Source organism: Pyrus communis, chromosome 13 (genome assembly GCF_041283825.1).
Source record: "Pyrus communis isolate YQ-2024b chromosome 13, ASM4128382v1, whole genome shotgun sequence".
Taxonomy (NCBI): domain Eukaryota; kingdom Viridiplantae; phylum Streptophyta; class Magnoliopsida; order Rosales; family Rosaceae; genus Pyrus; species Pyrus communis.
Genome location: NC_142577.1, coordinates 24,787,634 through 24,810,448, shown reverse-complemented (window position 1 = coordinate 24,810,448; position 22,815 = coordinate 24,787,634). Strand labels below are relative to the sequence as shown.

General features: G+C 38.8%; 3 protein-coding genes and 1 pseudogene across 4 annotated transcripts; 3 read left to right on the top strand and 1 right to left on the bottom strand.

The window, feature by feature from the left end:
- The first annotated feature begins 4,371 nt into the window (after positions 1-4,371).
- On the top strand, positions 4,372-7,305 carry LOC148691991 (putative ABC transporter C family member 15; annotated as a pseudogene). The gene is made up of 5 exons (XR_015955267.1): positions 4,372-4,542; positions 5,047-5,652; positions 5,782-5,931; positions 6,049-6,346; positions 6,448-7,305. The product of XR_015955267.1 is annotated as a putative ABC transporter C family member 15 (transcript).
- Positions 7,306-7,412: 107 nt separating this feature from the next.
- Positions 7,413-8,168, bottom strand: LOC137738382 (uncharacterized). Its single transcript, XM_068478017.2, has 3 exons — positions 8,042-8,168; positions 7,820-7,908; positions 7,413-7,728 (listed from the first exon to the last, which is right to left on the bottom strand). The coding sequence occupies exons 1-3, from the start codon at positions 8,072-8,074 to the stop codon at positions 7,572-7,574; spliced, it is 279 nt and encodes a 92-aa protein (XP_068334118.1). The 5' UTR covers positions 8,075-8,168; the 3' UTR covers positions 7,413-7,571.
- Positions 8,169-13,232: 5,064 nt separating this feature from the next.
- Positions 13,233-16,327, top strand: LOC137737966 (glyceraldehyde-3-phosphate dehydrogenase 2, cytosolic). Its single transcript, XM_068477560.2, has 11 exons — positions 13,233-13,567; positions 13,717-13,752; positions 13,852-13,952; positions 14,067-14,182; positions 14,303-14,402; positions 14,802-14,948; positions 15,041-15,101; positions 15,199-15,296; positions 15,408-15,550; positions 15,656-15,739; positions 15,927-16,327. Exons 1-11 carry the CDS (start codon positions 13,564-13,566, stop codon positions 16,060-16,062), a joined length of 1,026 nt encoding a protein of 341 aa, XP_068333661.1. The 5' UTR covers positions 13,233-13,563; the 3' UTR covers positions 16,063-16,327.
- A 2,070-nt stretch (positions 16,328-18,397) lies between these two features.
- LOC137737477 (uncharacterized) lies at positions 18,398-21,793 on the top strand. The gene is made up of 2 exons (XM_068476969.2): positions 18,398-19,827; positions 20,288-21,793. Exons 1-2 carry the CDS (start codon positions 19,123-19,125, stop codon positions 21,557-21,559), a joined length of 1,977 nt encoding a protein of 658 aa, XP_068333070.2. The 5' UTR covers positions 18,398-19,122; the 3' UTR covers positions 21,560-21,793.
- The last annotated feature ends 1,022 nt before the right edge of the window (positions 21,794-22,815 follow it).

Sequence of the window (22,815 nt, the reverse complement as noted above, 5' to 3'; positions counted from 1 at the left end):
TTGTGCCTTGGACGACGTCGGGAGGAGTATCCAGAGTTGGATTGGGTTTGACGTAAAATAAAGAGGGGTTATATGATGTTGCTGTTGAAGGCAGCGTCCACTCCTCGTCGAGTCGCGGGTCACGAACTTTATCTCTCTCAATTTTTGATCGTTTGTTGTGACCATAAAGGATGATAGAAAGGCAGTTTTGTATATGGTGCTCACTGACCTCTCTCTCACCCAAACAACTTTAATTTTTGATCGTTTAGGTTCCTATTTTTATCAGTGAATTATGGGTTGCCTTCTTTAAGCAGCAAAACACCACTCTTTGCAAGAGCTCAGCATATCGCCCACAATCCGATGGGCAAACAGGAGGGCCAAATCGCACCCTGGAACGCTACCTGCGCAGCTTTGTGATGGACAAACTGCGTGACTAGATTCAGTGTTCAAAACACTGTCCAAAACTGGCCCCTCGCTACCATGGTCCCTTCCAGGTCCTGGCTCATGTTGGGTAGGTTGCTTACACATTGGACCTTCCTCCTCAGTCCCGCATTCATCCTACCTTTCACGTGTCTTTGCTCAAACCCAAGATTACTACTCATACTGTGTCATCTCCAACTCTGCCTCCAGTATCCTCTGATGGTACCTTCATATGGTCCCTTGAACAGCGGGGTATGATCAAAGTGTGCCAATCGCACGGTCACTCATTGGTTAATCAAATGGGAAGGCCTTCCAAAGCATGACGCGACATGGAAGGATGCAAATTCTATATCGACCTACTTTTTTGGGTTTGTCGCCTGATGACAGGCTCATTGTAAGAGCGAGTCCAGCGTTGCAAAGGCCCTCTAGGGCAAGTCACTATCGAATAGCCTTCAATGAACAATAACTACCTTTTGTATCTCCACCCCTACACTGAATAGTCATGGCAATAGGCAATAAAATATTAGTATTTTGTATTTTACAAAATAATTTTATTTGTAATTTCAAACAAGATTTTTAATCGTTCTCGTTGCGCCACGTGTCATTATCCAAGAAGACAATTTTTTATGATAGATTTCGATAAGATATTTATCCAATGCCCTCGTGCCACGTGTCATTACCTTTTCAGAATCGTTAAGGAATCACATCGCGCCATGTGTCACAATCTAAAAAAAATCTTTGAGGATAGATTTCGATTAGATTTTTAACGAATGACGGCATGTCACGTGGTATTATCTACAACCTAATCCTTTTTTTCTCCTCCATATAACCCACCATCTAGAACCATAAATCACACACTAAAATCAAAATCTCTATTATTATTCGTAGTTTCTGCTTCCTTCTTACAATGTCTTATTCTTCAAGGATGTTGTGGGAAATCAAGGAGCAAGAGAAAGAATTGTTTAAGTAAGGGGAAGAAATGTTGAATCTCCAAGTGGCCCAAAATGAGATGGAAGAGGAAGAGGATGAGGAGCGTAGAAGGAGAGATGATGAAGCAAGAAGCCAAAGAGCCTCACATTCACGTCGAGTCATCCAAGTTGTGGCTCAGATTTGCAGGCCCAGCCGTTCTGCAAACCTTGATAGAAGCAGGCAACGACGAGGTATGGATCTCTTACACGATTATTTTGTCTGTAACAGTGTATTCCCTGATACGTACTTTAGACGTCGTTTTAGAATAAAACGACATTTGTTCAACAAAATCATGATTGTTGTTTGCAACTATGATTCTTACTTTGTGCAAAAGAATGATGTTTTTGGTGTTATGGGTCTCATTCCTGAGCAAAAAATTACTGCTACGTTTGGATGCTTGCATATGGAGCATCTGCAGACCAAGTGGATGAGATAACGAGGATGGGGAAATCAATCATTCTTGAGTCCCTGATGAGGTTTTGCTCCGCAATCTAATCTTTCTACACTGCAGAGTACCTCTGGAAACCTACTGAGATGAACTTGCAAAGGCTTCTAAAGAAGGCCAAGAAGCAAGGTTTTTCTGGGATAATTGGAAGCATCGACTGTATACACTGGACCTGGAAAAACTGTCCAAGTGCATAACAAGGAGCTTATGAGGACAAAAAAGGAGCAAAAAGTATCATTTAAGAGGAGGTGACATCATTTGATACATGGATTTGGCACACTTTTTTTGGTGTTTCGGGGCTCAAAATGACCTCAATGTCCTTACCCAATCCTCAGTGTTCAACGATGTTCTGCAAAGCATCAAGAGTCACGTACAGGGTTAACATACATAAATACCACATGCTATACTACCTAGCAGACGGCATTTACTCAAGGTGGTCATAGTTTGTCAAAACAATGTCACGTTCACGAAGTGCAAAGGAAAAACACTTTGTAAGCTGCCAATAGGGGTGTAGGAAGAATGTGAAGCGTTGTTTTGGTATCTTTTAAGCTCGTTGGACGATTGTCATGGATGCTGCCAAAATGTTTGATTTAGAGTCGCTTCGATCCATCATGATGACGTGCATCATTCTTCACAACATGATTATGGAAGAGAGTACGATTATGATGTCATTGATGAATATGAGCCAGACACGATGAACAATTCCAGAACACAAATATATTGTGCTCATGAAGCCACTGAAGAACCCATACAACACGAACCATTACAAAGGGATGAACGTTACAATGAAAGGCTCATTCAACGATATACTATGATTTAAGACCCATATATGCACAATGCCTGGCAAATTAACTTGACAGAGCACCAGTGGGAATTGAAACAAGCTCAAGGTACTTAAGTTCATTTAGTGTGTGTATTTAATTTTATTTGGTGTGTTTTTAAGTTCATTTAGTGAGTTTTTTTTTTTGGTGTGTTTGTAATTTTATTTGGTATGTTTATGTCATTTATTTGGTGTTTTATGTCCTTTGAATAAAGATTCTCTTAGTTTAAATAAATTACCAAATTAAATAAATATACTCTTAGTTTAAATAAAGTACTAAATTCAATAAATTGGAAACAACATAAAATACTCTATTCAATAAATAAGAAATTACAACCCAAAGTGATTGGAAAATTATGGGCTCTGATTAAAAACAAATTCCCTAGTCCCTCATGAATGGAAAATCATCACCTAACAATTTGTGGTGCTAGGATCATCTCCTTTTATGGTGCTAGGACCATCTCCTCTTACTTTCCCTTGCACGCCTCCTTCACACCACGTCCGCTTTCTCCGAATTCCAAAAATATCTAGAATTCGGTGAATTCCCCTCTAAATGCTCCTTCATAATGTCATGATCTTGTTGAGCCCTTCTTTATTCTTTAATCTCTTCCCTTTCTTGCCTAAGTGGCTATCTTTCTCTCTCATTAGCTTGAAATAATCTCTCAGCAGCTATAGATTTTGCCTCATCTCTAGCCTCATCAGCCTCAAATTTAGCATTTCCCACGCCAAAGTCAATTCACCTTGGCGGGCAAGTTCTTCCATATATTTTGCATAATCATTCGGGCGATAACTCAAGTTAGGGAATCAAGGTTTCATCTAGATCCAAACGTAATTAAGAGACTGAACCACATGATTGAGAATCATGTATAATGGTGACGACGTTAATCTCAAGGTCTATGGATAACATATAGGTCTACTACTCATCTATTGTTGAAATGACTTCAAAAGAGGTATCATCACTGATGACATGTCTGATTGGCTCTAGTGCAAGTGGGAGATTGTTGAAAATGTACCCTAAACCCAAGCATATGATGATACTTTACGGACATTTCACATATTAAACTAAACTAGTTTTGTGAAACCCCGTCCTTAATCTATCGTATTTTGTACTATCAGATTTATGAAATTACCATTGTATCCTTGAGTTGACTTTCGTTGACCGTCACGTCAAAACACGGAGTCTAATTTTAATTAAATTATTTACATCGTACTCATCGCCACTAATGCATATGTAGGCTTTTAGAAACCCTTGGGATGTGTTTTAAGGTTAGATCGAAACTTGTTTTAAGTTGTACAATGTGTTAAACGTAGAAAGTAACTTAGAGTAGCTTTTCCTAATTTTCCGACGAGCACCGCCACTTTCGAGGCATTTTCTAGCCAAACCACGGCGAGTTAGCCGTCGTGCAAGGTACCATTCTCTTCATCTCGTTGAGAACTATGATTTTCGTTTTTGAATCACTTGATGTGGTTGAGTATCAAAGAAGTTATGAGCATTGGAAGTTCTACCTACCTAAAAACCGGCCAACCCACGGCCTAAAACCGGGTTGACCCAACCCGATAACCCTAAACCGATCTAAACCCAACTGCTACCCGGTCCAACCTAGAGTTTTAGCCCACTAAGCCAAGTCCAAACCCAAACCTTTGGCCCAACCCAAAACCCAGATCCGACCTGACTCGATCGGATCCCAGAATCCCAGTTAGCGTGAGGGTCCGCATGTGGACCTGCATGTGGGCGTGCATGGGCGCCTGTCTTGGCCGGTGCATGGAGCACACGCGCCTCCACCAGAGGTACTGTGCTCTTTTACCATCCACGGCAGCGCCGGTGACTTTCCCGGCCAACTTTCTGGCGACCCAATTGCGCGTGGCTGTCCAGACTACCGCCCTATGGTGGTGCGTGGGGGTACCCGAGGTCCCCTCTTATCTTTTGACGTCCTGAATCCGTTTATGACGTCCGTTTTCCGAAATTCAATCATTATGGTAGAGTTCTATTAATTGGACCCTTTATGTGCTTAGGTGCGTTTATTAGCGGCGTTTCCATCCTTCCTATTTCGCACAATTCTTCGACGACAGAGTATTTGTGAGTGGACCCCTTCCAAATTGCTTGTTTTAATTGCTAGAAATGCATACATGAAAAACATGATTTTATGAATACGTTTTATGAAACGTTTATGAGAAAATTGGATTCATGCTTTATGAAATATCATGCTTCATTGGACCTATGCTTATTGAGATATTCATGAATATGACTTAAGATATGATGTTTGAGCTATTGATCTCCGTTGTGATATATACACATATTTTGGAAATATTATGTTCATGATTTTATGTGCTTACTTAGTGGTTATCCATACTATGAGCCCAAGGGCGATTGATACATATATTTGGTTTCGGTTTGGTGATTAAAACAGTATGAATTGTTTTAGGCACGTACAAGGAGCTGATTGCAGATCCTAATGGTGAACTTGTGAGGCAAATGACAGCACATACAAAATCTCTACAGCAAGTTCGGACTTGTCCGCAAGATTCTTTAGAACACACTACTTCTTGCCGTAATACAAACAGAACTGCTAAAATATTACACGTAGAAATAGTGGAGGAAGCTTCGATTAACGACAATGTTGTTAATAAGAATAGCCGAGAAGAGGAAGAAGAAGCTCACACAGGACGAGTAAGTGGAGTGTGTATTCGACCTTCGTGACTTGCGCATATGGAGGCACACTTATTCCTATTATCTTGCTCTGTCAAGTTCTCTTCCAGGGGCTTGAAATGGTAAGAAACTACTGGATTGTTTGGGCGTCAAAGAAGGAAAATGGAATTATCATAGAAGAGATGATCTGGTTTTTCGCTTTGTTATTGGGAGGGAGGGAGGGAGCTGTGTCTTCATCTTGGCAAGGGCTGTTATAACTTCAGCCGTCACCATTGAAACTTCCCAGCGTCTCTTGCATGGGTGGTGAGTTCAGTTTTCTGAGCGCCTACGGTGTTTTTCGATTCCACTCCTTCTAGTCGAATCCTCAATAGGGTAAGTAAGATATTCCCTAGTTCAACGTTAGATTTTGTTAAACTGTTTCGTTGAATTATAAATCAAATTCTAAGAGTACTCCAAAACTTGGCTTTTCTTGTTGCTTACATAAACTTATGAATATTACAGTCTTTGACTGATCAAAGCACAGTGGACACGGATATTCCATTCAGATTAGCACTCATCCAGCTAATAGGTTCCGTCATCCTTATGTCTGTAGTGGCCTGGCAAGTCATCCTCCTTTTCCTTGTCGTCTTTGCGCTCTCCGTGTGGTACATGGTAAACAAGAAGAGAACCTTAGTTCGTTCCACACTTAAAATTGCAATGCATAATCTTGTTTCTTGATTAAAATTAAACGCATAAGTACTTTGCTTTGATTTTTTTTTTTTAACTCAGGTGTACTGCATTAGCACTGCCACAGAATTATCCAGGATGGTTGCAATTCAAAAGGCTCCAATACTGCATCAATTTTCTGAATCAATCACGGGGGCTGCAACTATTCGTTGTTAAAATCAAGAACAAGATCGCTTCATGAAGAAAGTAAGAAGCGTGATTGATGATTTTTCAGGAGTAGCCTTTCACAATTATGCAACCACGAAATGGCTCTCTCTGCGAATGAACTTTCTCTTCAACTTAGCCTTTTTCATAGTCCTCATCGTCTTGGTGCCCTTGCCTGCATCCGCCATTTATCCCAGTAAGCCCCCTTGTGTCCCCTATGTTTTACTAAACCAAGATTTAAGAGGAAATGTTATTAATTCATTCAATCTGATTGGGATTAATGCTTTTGAATCTCAGGTTTGGCAAGATTGGCTGCATCTTATTGCTTTAACCTCATCGTCCTTCAGGCTTGGTTATCTGGAATCTATGCAATGTCGAAAACTCAATGATATCAGTTGAGAGAATTCTTGAATTCACAAGAATACCAAGTGAGGCACCGCTTGTGATTGAAGGTTCTAGGCCAAATGCTGGTTGGCCAACTGAAGGAAAAATCGAACTTCAGAACCTGCAAGTTCTGTATCACCCAGCTCTCCCAATGGTGATCAAAGGGGTCACCTGCACCTTCCCGGGAAATATGAAAGTCGGTGTTGTGGGAAGGACAGGAAGTGGAAAGTCTACTTTGATTCAAGCACTGTTCCGAATAATAAAACCGTCAGGAGAGAAGATTCTCATTGACAGATTAGACATTTCAAAATTGGGTTGCAAGACTTAAGGTCAAGTTTGGGCATAATCCCACAAGATTCAACCTTATTTCAATGAACTGTGAGGACTAATCTGGATTCCCTGGAGCAGCATTCGTGTCACAAAATATTTGGAATCTCGCCAAGAATGCTACATAGTAAGCTTGACTTGCTAGAACCAACAGCACCGGAAACACTTGAAGTGGAATAAGCCAAAAACTCCGTGACTGGACGAGAAGAACTCCCCGATTGCTTCTACGTCCACGCTGATTAAATTTATGATATTTCCATTGCTTGGGCAGGCTAGAACTAAGAACCAAACCTAGTTCATCAACTGTATGGTCTTTTCATTAACTTTTGCTCCTGAATTTTGCCTATTGGGAAGCGATTGTTGTAAAAACTCGAGTTCAGTGTTAAGATAAGATTACGGCATTTTATCTAATGTTGATTAGTGGGGTATCCCAATCCAACTCTACTATTAGTCTTAACTTCATTGATTTGTATGTAAGTTCAATTCATATTACTGCTATGGTTTTGTTTCTTAGCCCACAAGCAAAGTAGGAAATTAATTTTAGACCTGAGTTGAATAATATGAACTTTATTGAGAAACAAGATCATACACACACCAACAACTTGGCAGCTCGCAGTGCATAGAATTCGTCTCATAAACCCTTTTACCAAACAAATTTTGTGTCCTACGTTCTCCAATCCCGGCAAGGTCTATGAATCGCATCATTCGATTCACTTTGGAATCTTTGGATCTGAGAAGTATTTGTTGATAGATGGCATGATCTGGGGGCCTTTGCTTCGGACATATTTCCGGAGTCCATGTTCTGCATATCTCTCACCCTCTGCATGGTTCTCTAGCACCCCTGCAGTTCTGTTCTGCTTGGTAACCCTGAAACATACATAACGAGATTAATCAACACCATCGAATAATTATTTGTAATCGTTTCTATTCGTGCATACGGGCAAATGGGTCTACGTACCTGACTTCAGGGTTGGTGGTGATGTTCCTAACAAGCTGCATGCCGCAAATGCCAACAGCTACACCAACTGCAGCAAATAGAGGGAACACCTATGCATCCAGGCCAACAAAAAAAATATTTCACGTATATGAGTGCCACATTAATTAGTTAGGGTTCTAAGCAACCAATATTCTGACCTTTAAGAAACATATAAGAAGTCGAGAATCGAAATAATTCCAGTACCTCGGGTCTTATCCATCTGGAGGAGGAAGCCATCGTAAAGCTGTTGAGAGAAACGAAGAAGAAGAGAAGAGAAGATGATTGAACAACTGTTCCCTTCTCTTTCTTGGAGGTGGCGTGAGAGACAAGGCAGAACAACCTGAGTTTTTTTTCACAACTATGAGCTCTATATTTATAGCACCCACTAATTACCCATTTTTAGATTCCAAAGAAAAAGCACAGCCTTGACCTATTTTTATCCAAATTCCGATTAATTCTAAATTTTCGGTTCAAAGTTTGTGGCCTTCCCTGAGGAACTATTTGACTAAGTTTCTGTTTGGGTCCTCACCATATTTACAAGTTAATTGAGCCCCACATTTTGGCCCAATGGGTCTATGGAAGTTCTTTCGTACATGTCTATTCAACGAAATTTTTTTCGCCTGGGCTCGTTTGGAAGTGTTTTTAAAATGACTGATAACGGTTTAACATAAAATATTTTTGGATTTTAAAATGAACTTGAAGTGCTTCTTACAATAAGCACCAGTTATGTGCTTTTTGCGAGAAATACTTTAAGTGTTTTCTAGGATTAACTTGCATTTTAACTAAGAATTGGTTTCAAAAACATTTTTATGAAAAGTGCTTTCTGCCATTCTGGACCAGTTATGTGCTTCTTGCATATGGATAATCATGAGAATGAACTCTTGAGTAACATAATACGATAGAAGTCTAACAATTTGATTCCTCGCGCTTCTATAGTACATGAGCTATTCATGTGCGTAAAAAAAGTACATCCGTTCTAACCAATGTGACTATACCCAAGTGTGCCATAATATTGTTAGAACAATGCTCAAGTACAAGTAGCACAGTAATCCGGCCCAAAATCGGATTGTATCCCCTTTTTAAATTTTGGACTGGGTCGGAGCCCAAAACAACTAAAAAGACTACCTAGCCGAAGGTATATCATCCCTTGCCCTTGCCTAAGGCATGATGCATCCAACAAAGAAGTCACTCGTCGTCACATTATCCGTCTTGACCACAAATCGAGACCCACCTTCATGTTCATTGTTGTCATTTCTTTATCTTGGACCACGCCTTTTGGTTTCATTGAGTTTCCAGCTCTCGTATACTATTGAGTCACTTTATTATATATAACAACACTCGTGCCATATACTCATAATCCAAGTCATTGAGAATTTTGCTATCAAATTAGGATTTATCTATCCCTCCATCCGTTCAAACATCATGAGCTGGGTAACTGGAGGTAACTCTGTGTTATATTCCTATTGTTTTTCTCGCTTTCTCTCCTGCTCCGTCGGCTGCAAATTTTAATGCAATTTCTGGCATCTGCCTTTGACTTTATTCAATTGTTCCCTTCCCAGCTTCCTTCAAATAGTTCATCGATCATTGGGCGACACATAATATTCTTAGTTTTTTATTTTTTTTGGCATAGAACTTAGCAGATCTCAACAAGTTTTTAAACAAAGCCACTGACAAGATTGGATCACTGTCTTGTCCCTGTTCTATGTCATCATGCACGTCTGATATAATTTGTAACAAATTGATTGATTATTTTTTAGCATGATTAAGTTTTGGATCGCTTGTATAAGGGTTAAGAGTGTTTTTCGACAATCAAAAGTGTTTTTAACCAAAATAAATATTCTTTAGTGAAGCCATATTATGTTTATGTTTATGAAGAACTTTCAAATGTTTTTCCAGAAGTACTTGCATTTAAAAAAAAAAAATTAACTTTTTAACAAAAGCAATAATGAACATATTAAGACTGCAAAAATAGTCACAAACAAGCTCTGAGTGTGTGTTCAATTTTGTAACAAATTCATTGAGTTTTTTTAGCATGATTAAGTTTTGGATTTGCTTGTATAAGAGTATTTTTTGACAATCAAAAGTAATTTTAACTATAATAAGAAGAACAAACTTAAAACTGACTTCTAAGTCGGATAAGTATTCTTTAGAGTAAACTTAAAACTTATGAAGAACTTTCAAATGCTTTTTCAGAAGCACTCGATTTTTTTTATTCAACTTTTTAGCAAAACACAGTTATTAGCATATTGAGTTTGCAAAAATAGTCACAAACGAGCTCTAAGTGTGTGTTGAGTTAGAGTAGGGTAATGTTTTTATGTTAATTAATGTTTAAAAAAGATTTATTTTTTTTTAACGATTGATAAGATAATCTACACCGGTTCATCTAAATTATGAAAATTCTTAATAGAGTTTCGAATACAAAAACAAATACGCTTAACAAACTAAACTACAAGTTACTTACTGATTAATTACTTAGCCATTGCTCTTGAGCCTCTCATTTCATTTCATGGTTGACTTTTGTTATTGAAAATGCTTACCTACCAATCGGTCGTCAATCGACGCCTCTACCTGGTTGTTGGTGATGTTTCATGCACGCCTAGCTATATATTTAGGTATTTTATTTTCTGTGTTGAAAGATTCTGATTGAATTTGAAACTTAATACTATTTTTAGCAAGAATAATTTGATAGCACGATTGTGGCAAAGCATTGCCCATGCAGGAGGAATGATGTCAAACTTTTACCCACCAAATTTTTAAAAATTTATAAAAGCCAGAATATATAGGTCGAAGTCCAAATCCACTTCATATAAACGTACTATAATCACCAGAGTAATCCATCACTTGTTCATAAATTTTTTACTACCTTTTTTTCTTTCCAATCTATCACTTAGAATGATACTTATGTTCTAGTGGATAGAGTATTTGGTTTCCCCCCCATCCATCCTTGGCTCGGAATTTTCTTATTCCCTTAATTATTGTAATAGTCAATTAAAATAAATAATTGTTTAGTCAACCTGATGTATAAAATAAATCAACGATTATGACAAAAATTAACACTATCACGATGATTCAATTATTGAGTTATCATCGTTTTTCTGATAGAGACGAACATTAAAATTGAGTTGTGAAAAAGAAAATAAACCATTATGGTTATGATATTGGGACAGTAAAAATACATATTGTCTCGTATATAAATTATTCCAACTTTGGAATGGATGATTGCGCATACTGTCTATAATACTAGTAGTTATTTGATAAAGTTTAAAGGTCAATTCGCAATGGTTGTGAGTGAGTTGATGCATCATCATCCATGGGTAAGGCATGACAACAACAATCTTTCAAAATTCTCTTGTGGAGTTTGCTTTGCAGCAGAATTGTGCCTTTTAGAGTGTGTTCCAAGTTCCAACTTCGACATCAACTTCGATAAAGCTACCATGAGATGACTCAGTGGTTGGGACGAATTTCAGATTTATATTTCACATAACACATCATGAGTTCAATTTTTGGTGTTCGCGGATTACACGATGATGGTCATGAAGAGACTAAAGTACTTATGTGAGTTTTTCTAAGATCCGAAAAAGTAGACTATTGTAGCTAAGCCTTCAACTATTCGCTTTTCTTGAAAAAAAAAAAAAAAAAAAAAAATCAACTTTGAGAGCATTGTTAAATCAATTTCAAAAGGTGTTATATTCGTTATTATTTAATTGGTTACTTGATTTATTTGATTTGTTAATTGCTCGAGGAAAATTTGTTTTTGCTACGTCTAATCAAATAGTTTAATATTTGCCAAGTTGTCATAAAAAATACATTATTGCTTGGGTAGTGTTATTAATATACACATTTTACTTCTTACATACCTTATTAATTTTAAACCGTTAAATCGAATAAATAAAAGAATATGCCACATCAAAGGTTATGTCTGAAGCCCTTCTAAAACATGCATATGGGAGTTGAACCACCACAAATTTAGTGGGCTCCATCTTAGTGCAAACTTGAAGACAAATAAAAGTTTGGCGTCCATTGTTATGAAATTAGCCCACTTAACAACTCCTAAAGAAAAACCACACAAATTCAATCACTCCACACTCCACAAATAATAAGGTTCAAAAGTACTTTTAAAAGAATTGAAAATATTTTTTGTAAAGGTGATTTTGAAATCAATTTTTAGTAAAAATTCAAGTGATTTTTGGAAAAATATTTAAAGTGCTTCATGCAAGAAACATAATATGGTGCTTCTTCCAAAAACACTTGAAGTCTTTTTGAAACCCAAAAACAATTTCCCTAAAAACGTTTTGAGTATTTTAAATGTATTTTCAAATAAGCTCATAGACATGCATTTGTTCGAAATGCCAACAAAGTGCATTAGAAGGTTGAGATTAAGTAAATTAAAGGGAGTTTTAACAAAAAGCTCGAAGTACTGTTCACTTTAATGAAAAACCATATTTTTACACTAAAAAATCAATTATGTACTATTTATTTTACCTTTTATTTTGTCCTTATCATTAAAACTTAAAGTTTTCAAAATTTTTCATTAATTTTTCTTAAATTTAAAGGTAATTACTTAAAATGACATGTGAACATGATCTTCCTCGCAATAAAACCGTAAAAAAAAAGTTGGAAAAACCATAGAATTATCTAGAACATCCGCAAGTTGTATTTACCCTAGGTCAATTTTGACCGGTAATCCTAAAAGCTCAAGCTCACATGAGCTCATTCCCACGCCACTCTTTCCGGATCAGATCCTCGTATGACCTTTAAAAAACTGAGTCTGCTGGGCAATAAATCGTAACCGTTTGAAATTTAATCTAACGGTTACAATTATTATAACTTTAAAAGACCTCCTCTTTATAACAGTTAGATCAAATTTCAACGATCATAATTGTCTGCTCAGCCGGTTCAGCCTTTTAAGGGCTGGTTTGGTATTGCTGTGCTTTGAAAAAAAGCTGCTTCTGCTGTGCTGTAAGAATAAGCAGCTGTGAAATAAAGCAGCAGAGTGTTTGGTAAACTTTTTTGTAAAAGTGCTTTGAAAAAAAAAAGCAGTATTATAGTGTTTGGTAAACTTTTATGTAAAACAGATGTGAAAAAAAGCCAGTTTTTCAAAGCTAGGTTTTGCAGCTTCTTGTTTTTGGCTTTTTTCACCCAAAACTGTGAAAAAAAGCTGAAGCTGAATGTTTACCAAACACAAAAACAGCTCCCAGCTTTTTTTGATACCAGCTTTTTTCAGAATCACCTCAGTACCAAACCAGGTTTAAAATCAATAGAGGATCCTGAACCACTCTTTCCAATTGGACTTTTCACTTATCAAGCCCAATTCAATTTCGCCACGTCATCTTCTACACCGCATCGTGGTCCGCATATTCCAAGAAAAAGAAAAGCGCGGACCCCACCCTCACGCGCGCAACGTGCACCCAGACCACCTTGCTCACCACGCACTTCCCATGAATGCGAAATCTCCAAAGCGGATTCGTCGCGTGACCTAACGGCGGGAGAGCGGAAATCCAGCGGCTAATAGTAAATCAGCGGTTAATACAAAGCCCTAAACGTAAGCAGCGGTCAAATAAAAACAACTGCACGTGATCAGGACCACCCACTGGTTTTACTTTTGCCCCTTCGCCGCTATATGTACTCACTCATAACTCACTCTCTCTCACACTACCTTCTAAAACCCTCAATCAGCTTTCTTATCTGCCTCTCTCTAGACTATACTTTCTCTCTCTACAATCATCATGGGTATTGATCTATTGATCTCGATTCTCAATTATTGATTTCGATTTCGCCGTTTTTGCTGCAGATCTTGTGTTTTTTTTTTTGTTGATTTTTCTGTAATTTTTTTGTGTTTTTCTGACCATTTCTGTGTTGTTCTTGTTTGTATCGATCAGCAACATCTGGCAAGAAGATCAAGATCGGAATCAACGGTGATGATTAGATCCATGGCGCCTTGAGTTTTGATTTTTGGTTTGTTCATTTGTGATTTGATCTGTGAATTGATTGAGATTTGAATTGAAATGGTTTAGGATTCGGCAGAATCGGACGATTGGTTGCTAGGGTCGCTCTGCAGAGGAATGATGTTGAACTTGTCGCTGTCAACGATCCCTTCATCACCACCGACTACATGGTGAGTTATTTACTTGAAGTTTTTTGTGTTATTTTGTAGGGTTTTCAGAATTAGGGTTTTGGGTTTTTGGTTTCGGATTTGATTAGTGATTTGTGTGATTGTTTTTGTGTTTAGACCTACATGTTCAAGTACGACACAGTCCATGGTCCATGGAAGCACCATGAGCTCAAGGTCAAGGACTCCAAGACCCTTCTCTTCGGTGAGAAGCCCGTCACCGTTTTCGGGATCAGGTACAATTTGTTTCTTACTCTCAGTTATTGAACTTAGCTTAGAACCCACTTTGTTGTTTTTTGGTGCTATGTTTGATTTGTTTCATAGATTTCAATGCTTAATTGCTCGGTCTCTTACAGGAACCCAGAGGAGATCCCGTGGGGTGAGTCCGGTGCTGACTTCGTTGTTGAGTCTACCGGTGTTTTCACTGACAAGGAGAAAGCCGCTGCCCACATCAAGGTTTACTCTCTTTCCATTAGTTTTATGATATTATTGCTTTGATCCGTACGGCATGCTTTGATTTAAGAAAATAGCATGTGAAATTTATGGTGGTTTATCATGATTGTCCATATTGTGATTGCGCTTCTTGTATCTGTGTTAGGCATTTGGAATTCACTAAGTACTTTTTTGATTATTTAGGCTTACTTCTTGTTGTAGCCTATATAGTGATTATGATTTCGTTAATAGATCTTACATCAGATGCAGGCATTTGGAATTTTTTAGTTGTTACTTCTGAAGTAACCTTTGTTTGATCTGTTGTAGCCTCTATGGTGATCTTGTCTATGTATGCGGAGTTCACATGGTTTTAGATGTTTACTTTTAAGTTGTCGTGCTGAATTGTTTGGTTTTCGTATCCAGGGAGGTGCAAAGAAGGTTATCATCTCTGCCCCCAGCAAGGATGCTCCCATGTTCGTTGTCGGTGTGAATGAGAAGGAATACAAGCCAGACATCCACATTCTTTCCAATGCTAGTTGCACCACCAACTGCCTTGCTCCCCTTGCCAAGGTTTGAGTCTGTTTGTTGTTATGGGTGCTTACTGCTTTCAGCACTAGTGAATGTTTGCGATTTACCTTGTTTTTCTTTTCAATTGTTCATAGGTTATCAACGACAGGTTCGGAATTGTTGAGGGTCTCATGACCACAGTGCATTCCATCACTGGTGAGCTTTGACTCGTTGAGTTTTGAAGTTGTAGGTTTTTTTATAACATGAATTGAATTTGAAACTAACCTAAGTTTATGTTTACCTTGTTATTCAGCCACCCAAAAGACTGTTGATGGTCCATCACAGAAGGACTGGAGAGGTGGACGTGCTGCTTCCTTCAACATCATTCCTAGCAGCACTGGAGCTGCCAAGGTAATTGGTGAATTTTGATTAGCAATGCTCTTTACTATTTGACTGTCTCTTTTAAGGTGTCTTGCAATGCTATCTTGACTAATGTGTTTGTATGTTGTGTGTTTTATGAAGGCTGTCGGAAAGGTGCTCCCAGCACTTAACGGAAAATTGACTGGAATGGCTTTTCGTGTGCCCACTGTTGATGTTTCAGTTGTTGACCTTACTGTCAGGCTTGAGAAGCCTGCAAGCTATGACCAGATCAAGGCTGCTATCAAGTAAGCTTTGCTCTGTTCTTCTATATGTTTGGTATCCTTTAGCTGTTTAAATAACCATGACGTTGTTGTGGAGCTATTTTTTATCTGTGATTCTGTCATGAACAGAGAGGAGTCTGAGGGCAAGCTGAAGGGTATCTTGGGATACACCGAAGATGATGTTGTGTCCACTGACTTCATTGGTGACAGCAGGTAAAATATTAAATCCATTTTTGATGAATTTGGTGTTGTTATCCATTGTCAATATGTTAAAACAGTTTTGAATCGAAGTTTGCCCCATAAAAAACGTGGGATTGTTATGCTCTCCTATGTAGTTTTTGCTGATTGTTTGGTAGATACCGTGAATGTAGCCTAATTAGGTGTTTTGGTGCTCTTGCAGGTCAAGCATCTTTGACGCCAAGGCTGGAATTGCATTGAACGATAACTTTGTTAAGCTCGTCTCATGGTACGACAATGAGTGGGGTTACAGTTCCCGGGTGGTTGACTTGATCGTGCACGTAGCGTCCACCTGCTAAATCTATAATCCTTGAGGATCCAAGGCTTTTATTTTCCTAAGTGTTGAGTGTCTCTAGGCTTTTCAAGTGTTATCGTTTGGAGTTCAGAATAAGAAGTGTTATCGTGAGTCCTCTCGGAGTTTTCTATTTTTTATGCTTTGGACATTGTCAGTTTTATGAGTTCCTCTTCTCCTACCCGTTTTGCTGATTAAAACGCTAATATGGCATTTTGTACTCTAGTTTTTAAAAGTTTGAATATAAAGGCAAAAATGATGGGGTTGTCGTATGGAATGTGTTTCTCTTATTTTGCTTCTACCCTCGATTCCTTGTTTGCTATTTTGCTTGCTATTATTCTCTTTGGTTAGCATAAGCATTGTGATGTTTGCCAACCCGAAGACAATTAACGGTGTTTGATTTCAAGCCCGATTCTCGTTGGGTTGGCAAACATATATTGTAGGGTAGCGGTAAGTTTATTATGCTAAGTTTAATAAATCATTGCAGCTATGCTAGCTAAGGTGGTTTATTCCTTATCAACAGAGAAATTCGGTTATGATGGTTTGGACTTGTGAATTAAAGATTTATATGCTTCGGTTAGAATATGTGATTATGACGAGAAGGTTTGTGGTGAAGGTGTAGAAGAAGACTTGGGAAGAATTTGAAAGAGACCATAAAAAATATATGGAGTATTTGAACCTAACGAAAGATTTAGCGCAATGGCGTCGTATGATTATATAAGGCTGGGTTATTGTTGTAGTGGTGAAATCCCATCAAGAATTTACACCGAGTGAAAGACCTCAGCTTCTACATCATCTCCGGTGAAATTGCGTTCTGGACACGCCGGCTTTGTTTGCATTGGGGGAGAGTACTACAGACGCCGCACTTGGGTCGTTAAGGATTGGCTTAAGTTGGACAACTTGCTAAATTCATTGAAATTTTAGACATAGATGATTGGATAGATGGGGTTATCCGTTTCTTGGTTTGCATTTGTCGTTGTTATCCTGGACGAATCTTTTGACTGTTTGTTAGAAGGTGACGCTGCATTTCGAGATATTGTTGGATCACGTGGACCCTAACTCATCTTTCCTTCTCTCTATCTCAAATAAACAAATAAAGATTATATGAATTTCACTTAATTAAACTTGTCTCGTGATCCACTAATATGTTAAAAAATGATCGTTAATTTTTTTTTTTTTGAACAAACAATAAAATGAACGTGAATTAAAGCTGCACTGGAGCACCACACTAATTTGCTAAGTCATGTTACCCTCCAACTATTCTATTGGTACTAACTTTCTTTGAAACTCTTCTTAACTTTTTTTCTTTCTAACAACTAAGGACATTGTCTGTATTCATAAATTAAAAAAAGTTCTTATGACTCTTCCTTTCTGACCACCCACCAAGCGACAAAGCCGTTCTTTTAGCTATGATTTCTCAAAATTTAAACTCATTTAACAATAATAAATAGGTTAATGACCATTACCACTATTTGAGAATAGTGAGTAAAAACGTACCCTTAGACTATAACTTAGTGCGATTTTCGATCCCTTTCTCCTAATTAGTGAAAAAGAAGTTAGTCCACCCCATTAGGCTTACAAAGGAAACAAAAGTTATAGCCGTCACTTACGAAATTTTCTGACTCTGCCCTTGCCACCCACTTTTGATGAACTCCCAATTTATTATTGGCTTTAGTGACAGTTAACGATGAAGTGCCGAAGTTCTCATGAGCGTGTAGTGAAATGGGAGATACATGCATTCATGTTTCTCAACGACAACAAATCAAACTGTGCACATGCCATTTTGTCCTCTCATTTAAAAACCAACCTCCCAACTTTCTATTTATACACCTTGATTATTAGGACAACCCTACCATAGTATACCCCGACCCTCGGTGTGACCCCTCGACCCTTCCTTCTGCCCTACTTGACCCCTTGTTTATTTTTATTTATTTTTTATGAGTACATTAATATTTTTATACTAAAGGGAGGGAGAGTTTGACTAAACCACATAATGGATAGCCTAATTTGGTATCGAATTCGCCAAACACGAGATTCAAACGTAAGACCTCTCACTTTCAAATGAAAATGAATACCACCAGACCGTAGTACTAAGTGACCATCTTTTTAAATAACATCAAAGTAATGATAAAATTCCTTAAAATTAAGGGACGGGAGTACCCAGCTCAACTAACACGATCAACTCTTGGGTAAGTGCTATGCATGTGTGAAACTGACTCTTGTGTGTGTCTTGGGCGAACGGAAGACTACCGAGCAGCTGTTACCAAGAGTCGATTGAACCGGCACCGCCGGTCGTTTGAAATCTATCCCTTCATAAAAAATGTCCTCAAAAACAGTTGAACAAACTACTTTCTCCTAGTTTGGTCCGTCACCAGTCACCTATGCAAACATTATAAAACACCCTCTCTCTCTCTCTCTCACTCTGTCACTTCAATTCTCAATCCGCACTGGACTCTCAGGGACCCAAAGCTAATCTGTATCATTCGATGCTTTTGTCTGTAACTTTCCCTCCACCATATAAGTTAGTAAAATACCCTCCAAAAATCCCCATCAAATCAAGTGGCCATTTTCCTCTTGTTTTGTTATTATCTTCCTATAATCTCCTCACTTTTCCTCTCCCCTGCTTATCTTTTCACCTCCAGAGCTTCATCTGGAAACAGTGGCCTTTCCTGCTTTATCTTCTCCTCCCAGTCCTCCAATCTCAATTTCTCAGTACACAATTTATTGGGTTTGATCCAAAACTGCATGTTGTTCTCATACAGTTGATGGGTCACTTCTTCCATCTGTTTTTTTTTTTTTTTTTTTGGTTCAACAAACTCAGTTGCATTGGTTTTTATACCTTCAAGCCAATAAAAAGCTTAAATCTTTAGCTTTTCTGCAACTTTCCACACCAAAATGAACTTCCTTTCTTACCCTTTTGGGCCCTTCCACTTTCGCTTTGTGTCTCATCTCTGATTTGCTCTTGCGTGCTCTGTTTTTCTGGGTTTTGTGTTTTGCCTCCATGTGTTTGACTAAATTCCTCTGAGAGTTGCTATTTGAGTATTTGGTAGCCATTTTTTGTGTTACAATGCCACCATCTTACTTCCCTTTAAGGTGGGAAAGCACCGGAGACCAATGGTGGTATGCATCACCAATCGATTGGGCAGCAGCCAATGGCTTATATGATTTGGTCAGTGAGCTTCTTCACCTTGATACCAACCTCCTCATCAAGCTGACCTCATTGCGCCGCATCCACCGCCTTGAAACTGTCTGGGACGACGAGGCTCAGTTCGATGATGTTGCCAAATGCCGGTCACAAGTTGCCAAGAGGCTCCTCCACGAGTGCCAAATGCAGAGGGGACACAACTCTCTCATCAGAGCCGGCTACGGTGGATGGCTTCTCTACACTGCGGCCTCGGCTGGCGATATAGGGTTTGTCAGGGAGTTGCTGGGGAGAGACCCTCTTCTTGTTTTTGGAGAAGGAGAGTATGGAGTCACTGACATCTTCTATGCTGCTGCCAGGAGCAAGAACTCTGAGGTTTTCAGGCTGCTGCTTGATTTCTCAGTGTCTCCAAGGTTTAGCCTCAGTAATGGAGAACTTGAAGAGAGGTTGGGTGATGTTACATCGGATTTCAAGTGGGAAATGATGAACCGGGCGGTTCATGCCGCTGCTAGAGGTGGCAATTTGGAGATTTTGAGGGACCTGCTTGGGGATTGTGAGGATGTTTTGGCTTATAGAGATGCTCAGGGATCTACCATCTTGCATACAGCCTCTGGCAGAGGGCAGGTTGAGGTGAGGTCACATATATGCTTGTTACCTTGTTAGATGATTGAATTCGGTTACTTTGGTATCGTTTCGTAGAATGTTGATGTAATTGAAGTTACTCTGGATGTGATACTTAGTAAGGTTTACAGAAGACGGAAAGATTTTTCTTCACTTATTTTCTTATTTTTTCAGTTTATGTGTGTGCTTATTTGGCTTCAACATCGTGATGGCTGCTCACCAAATTTAATGTCCTCACGGGCACCAAAACTTGACTGAAATACTCTTTCTATACATGAAAGGAAGTCTCTTTTTCTTCTGTTTAATTCATTTCTTGCTCGGTTATATAAAGATTCGAACCTGTGAATATATCATTCATCGGTTGATGAACATGCAGAGTGTCTTTGCTGACTGATTTTTGTACTTTCTTTTAATCATTGAACTATTACTTGCAATGTTAATGTTGAAGTTTGATCATCCTTTCGTGCAGGTGGTTGAGTATATAATAGCATTCTTCGATACCATCACAATAGTAGATAATCAAGGGAACACAGCTCTACACGTGGCCGCTTATAGGGGTCACTTGGCTGTGGTGGATGTCCTAATTCGTGCATCTCCCTCGTTAACCACGTCATCAAACAATTATGGAGACACCTTTCTGCATTTGGCAGTGTCTGGTTTCAGAAGCCCTGGTTTCCGGCCACTGGACAAACAGATTGAGCTCATTAAGCAATTAGTATGTGGTGATATTGCGAACTTGCAGGACGTTGTTAATGTTAAGAACAATGATGGACGAACTGCTCTTCACATGGCTGTAATTGAGAATGTTCAATCTAATTTGGTGGAACTCCTCATGACTGTTCCATCAATTGATTTGAACATCCGTGACTCTGGCGGCATGACCCCTCTAGATATTCTTAAACGAAGGCCAAAGTCAGCTTCGTCCGAACTTCTGATCAAGGAATTGATTTCAGCTGGAGGGATCTCCAATCGTCAGGACCGTAAAGCAAGGAGCGCCCTTGTTTCCCATTTGAGAATGCAGGGTATTGGAGGCAGTCCGGGAACCTCTTTCAGAATTCCTGATGCAGAGATATTCTTATACACGGGCATTGACAATGCTTCTGATGCCAATTGCGATCAGTCAGGCGTGCAATTCAACACATTCTCAGGTGAGCTAAGACAGTTTGGCTCACCCAACACAGTAAACAATAAGAAGTCAAGTTCTGTAACTTATGCTGCAAGGCGCCTTAAGTTTCTTCTTCAATGGCGGAGGAGGAAAGAAAAAAAGGAATCTAGCATATACTTAAGAGATAATGATTCTGTGGAGTCATTTAGCACCTGCGTAGATTTGGACGACAATCCAATCCCTCTTCGGCAGATGTATGCCAAATCTTCCTCCCTCCCAAACAACAAAAGGACAGTTTCTGTAAGGAGTTTTCTTCCGAGCCCATACACTAAAATGAAATTTACTGCTGGTTTATCACACGGTGTGATTCAGGCAAGGCCTCATTTGGCTTTTCCAGCTGAGTCACTGTCTTCCCCTACTTTCATGGACAAAGAGAAGGGTGTTGACATTTTGGGATCCTCTAGCTCAAATGGCAAACCACCACATCCACAAGCGAGCTTCAAACATAATTCCCTCAGTAAGAAGTTAATAAACCAATATTTGTCTGTTGGCGCGCAAGGCCTGGATGTGAACGAATCAATTAGCTCCACTTGGTCGAATCAAAGTCACAAACACTCCGGTCCTCTAGTTACTTGATCAGAATGTATAAACGGGTTGGTGTTCTTGCTTAGGCCTATAGATAGATTAGAACTGTGGTGAGTTCTCAAAAAGTTTTTCTTTATCGATACACTTCTTTCTTTATTATCCCTTCCCTCCTTACCGATCACATATTTTTATAATCTTTGTGGATATGTGCATAGTTTCATACCAGTTGTAAAAGTTGTCTGAATAATGTTCAAGAAATGTTAAAGGGTTACATGTTTTATAGTATCTGTGCATATTGTGTTTTCCCTGCTGTTCTCGTTTTTCTTTTCATCAAACTATTGGTTAGAGACATGAATATATTCGCGAATGCTTTGAATTCGCTTCTGTCTTTCATACCTCTGTAAAGCTTTCGATATCAGATTACTGCTAACAACCACAATCTGCTCTACGATTCTGTAAAATCGACTTAAAACTCAGATTATCACAAACACTAAAGCAGATCACGTATGTAAAGGTGATGTTCAAGATGTTTGTCATTTTCGCGTTAACATATATTGCTGATTTGTTTCCGTCCACAAATTTGATTTCTTAGTTTGCTGTAACATGATGTGTACTTGATAGACCAGCCAGAATTCCTCTTTACAGGAGTCATCTGCCAGAAGAAATTTCGTACAGTATTCAACTTTCTTCTCTTTTTCCATTTTTCAGTTACCCAAATTTCCCAAATTACAAATAGGAGGATGCAAATTCAATGTGGAACTCAAAGTTCGCTCTCGACATGACACGTTGACATAAGTTAAGTCCTAGCTATTAAACATAAACAAAAAATGAGTTAGGGTTATGATTGGTTAGCGGTTTAAATTATGATAGATTATGCATTCGACCTATTCAAAAAATATCTTAATAACAATAAAATAAATAAAAAAATAAAAGAGACGAGATCACCAAAATAATGCCACCGATAAGCATAGTATGTGGATGGGATGCCCTAGAGAGAGAGAGAGAAATGTGGGAGCCTGTCTTAAAGACAAGGACATGGTCCCCCTGGAACCATGTTTGAAGGGTCTCAGAGGTCAAGTCCCCCCAGGAGTTTGGAGACCGTTAGGCTGGAGGGACTGTTGGCTTTCACAGGTAATTTTACATTTGAACCCTCTGGAGTTTACGGCTAGAGCAAGTTGTCAAGGACTAGGAGTGAGAAAATGGGGGCTTGGTGGTAATTTTCCATACTGTCATCCAGATCAAAGACTCCCCCCTAAACAGAAGGCTTTCCTTTTCCTAATCTGGCCAACGCGTTTGCTATTTTGGGC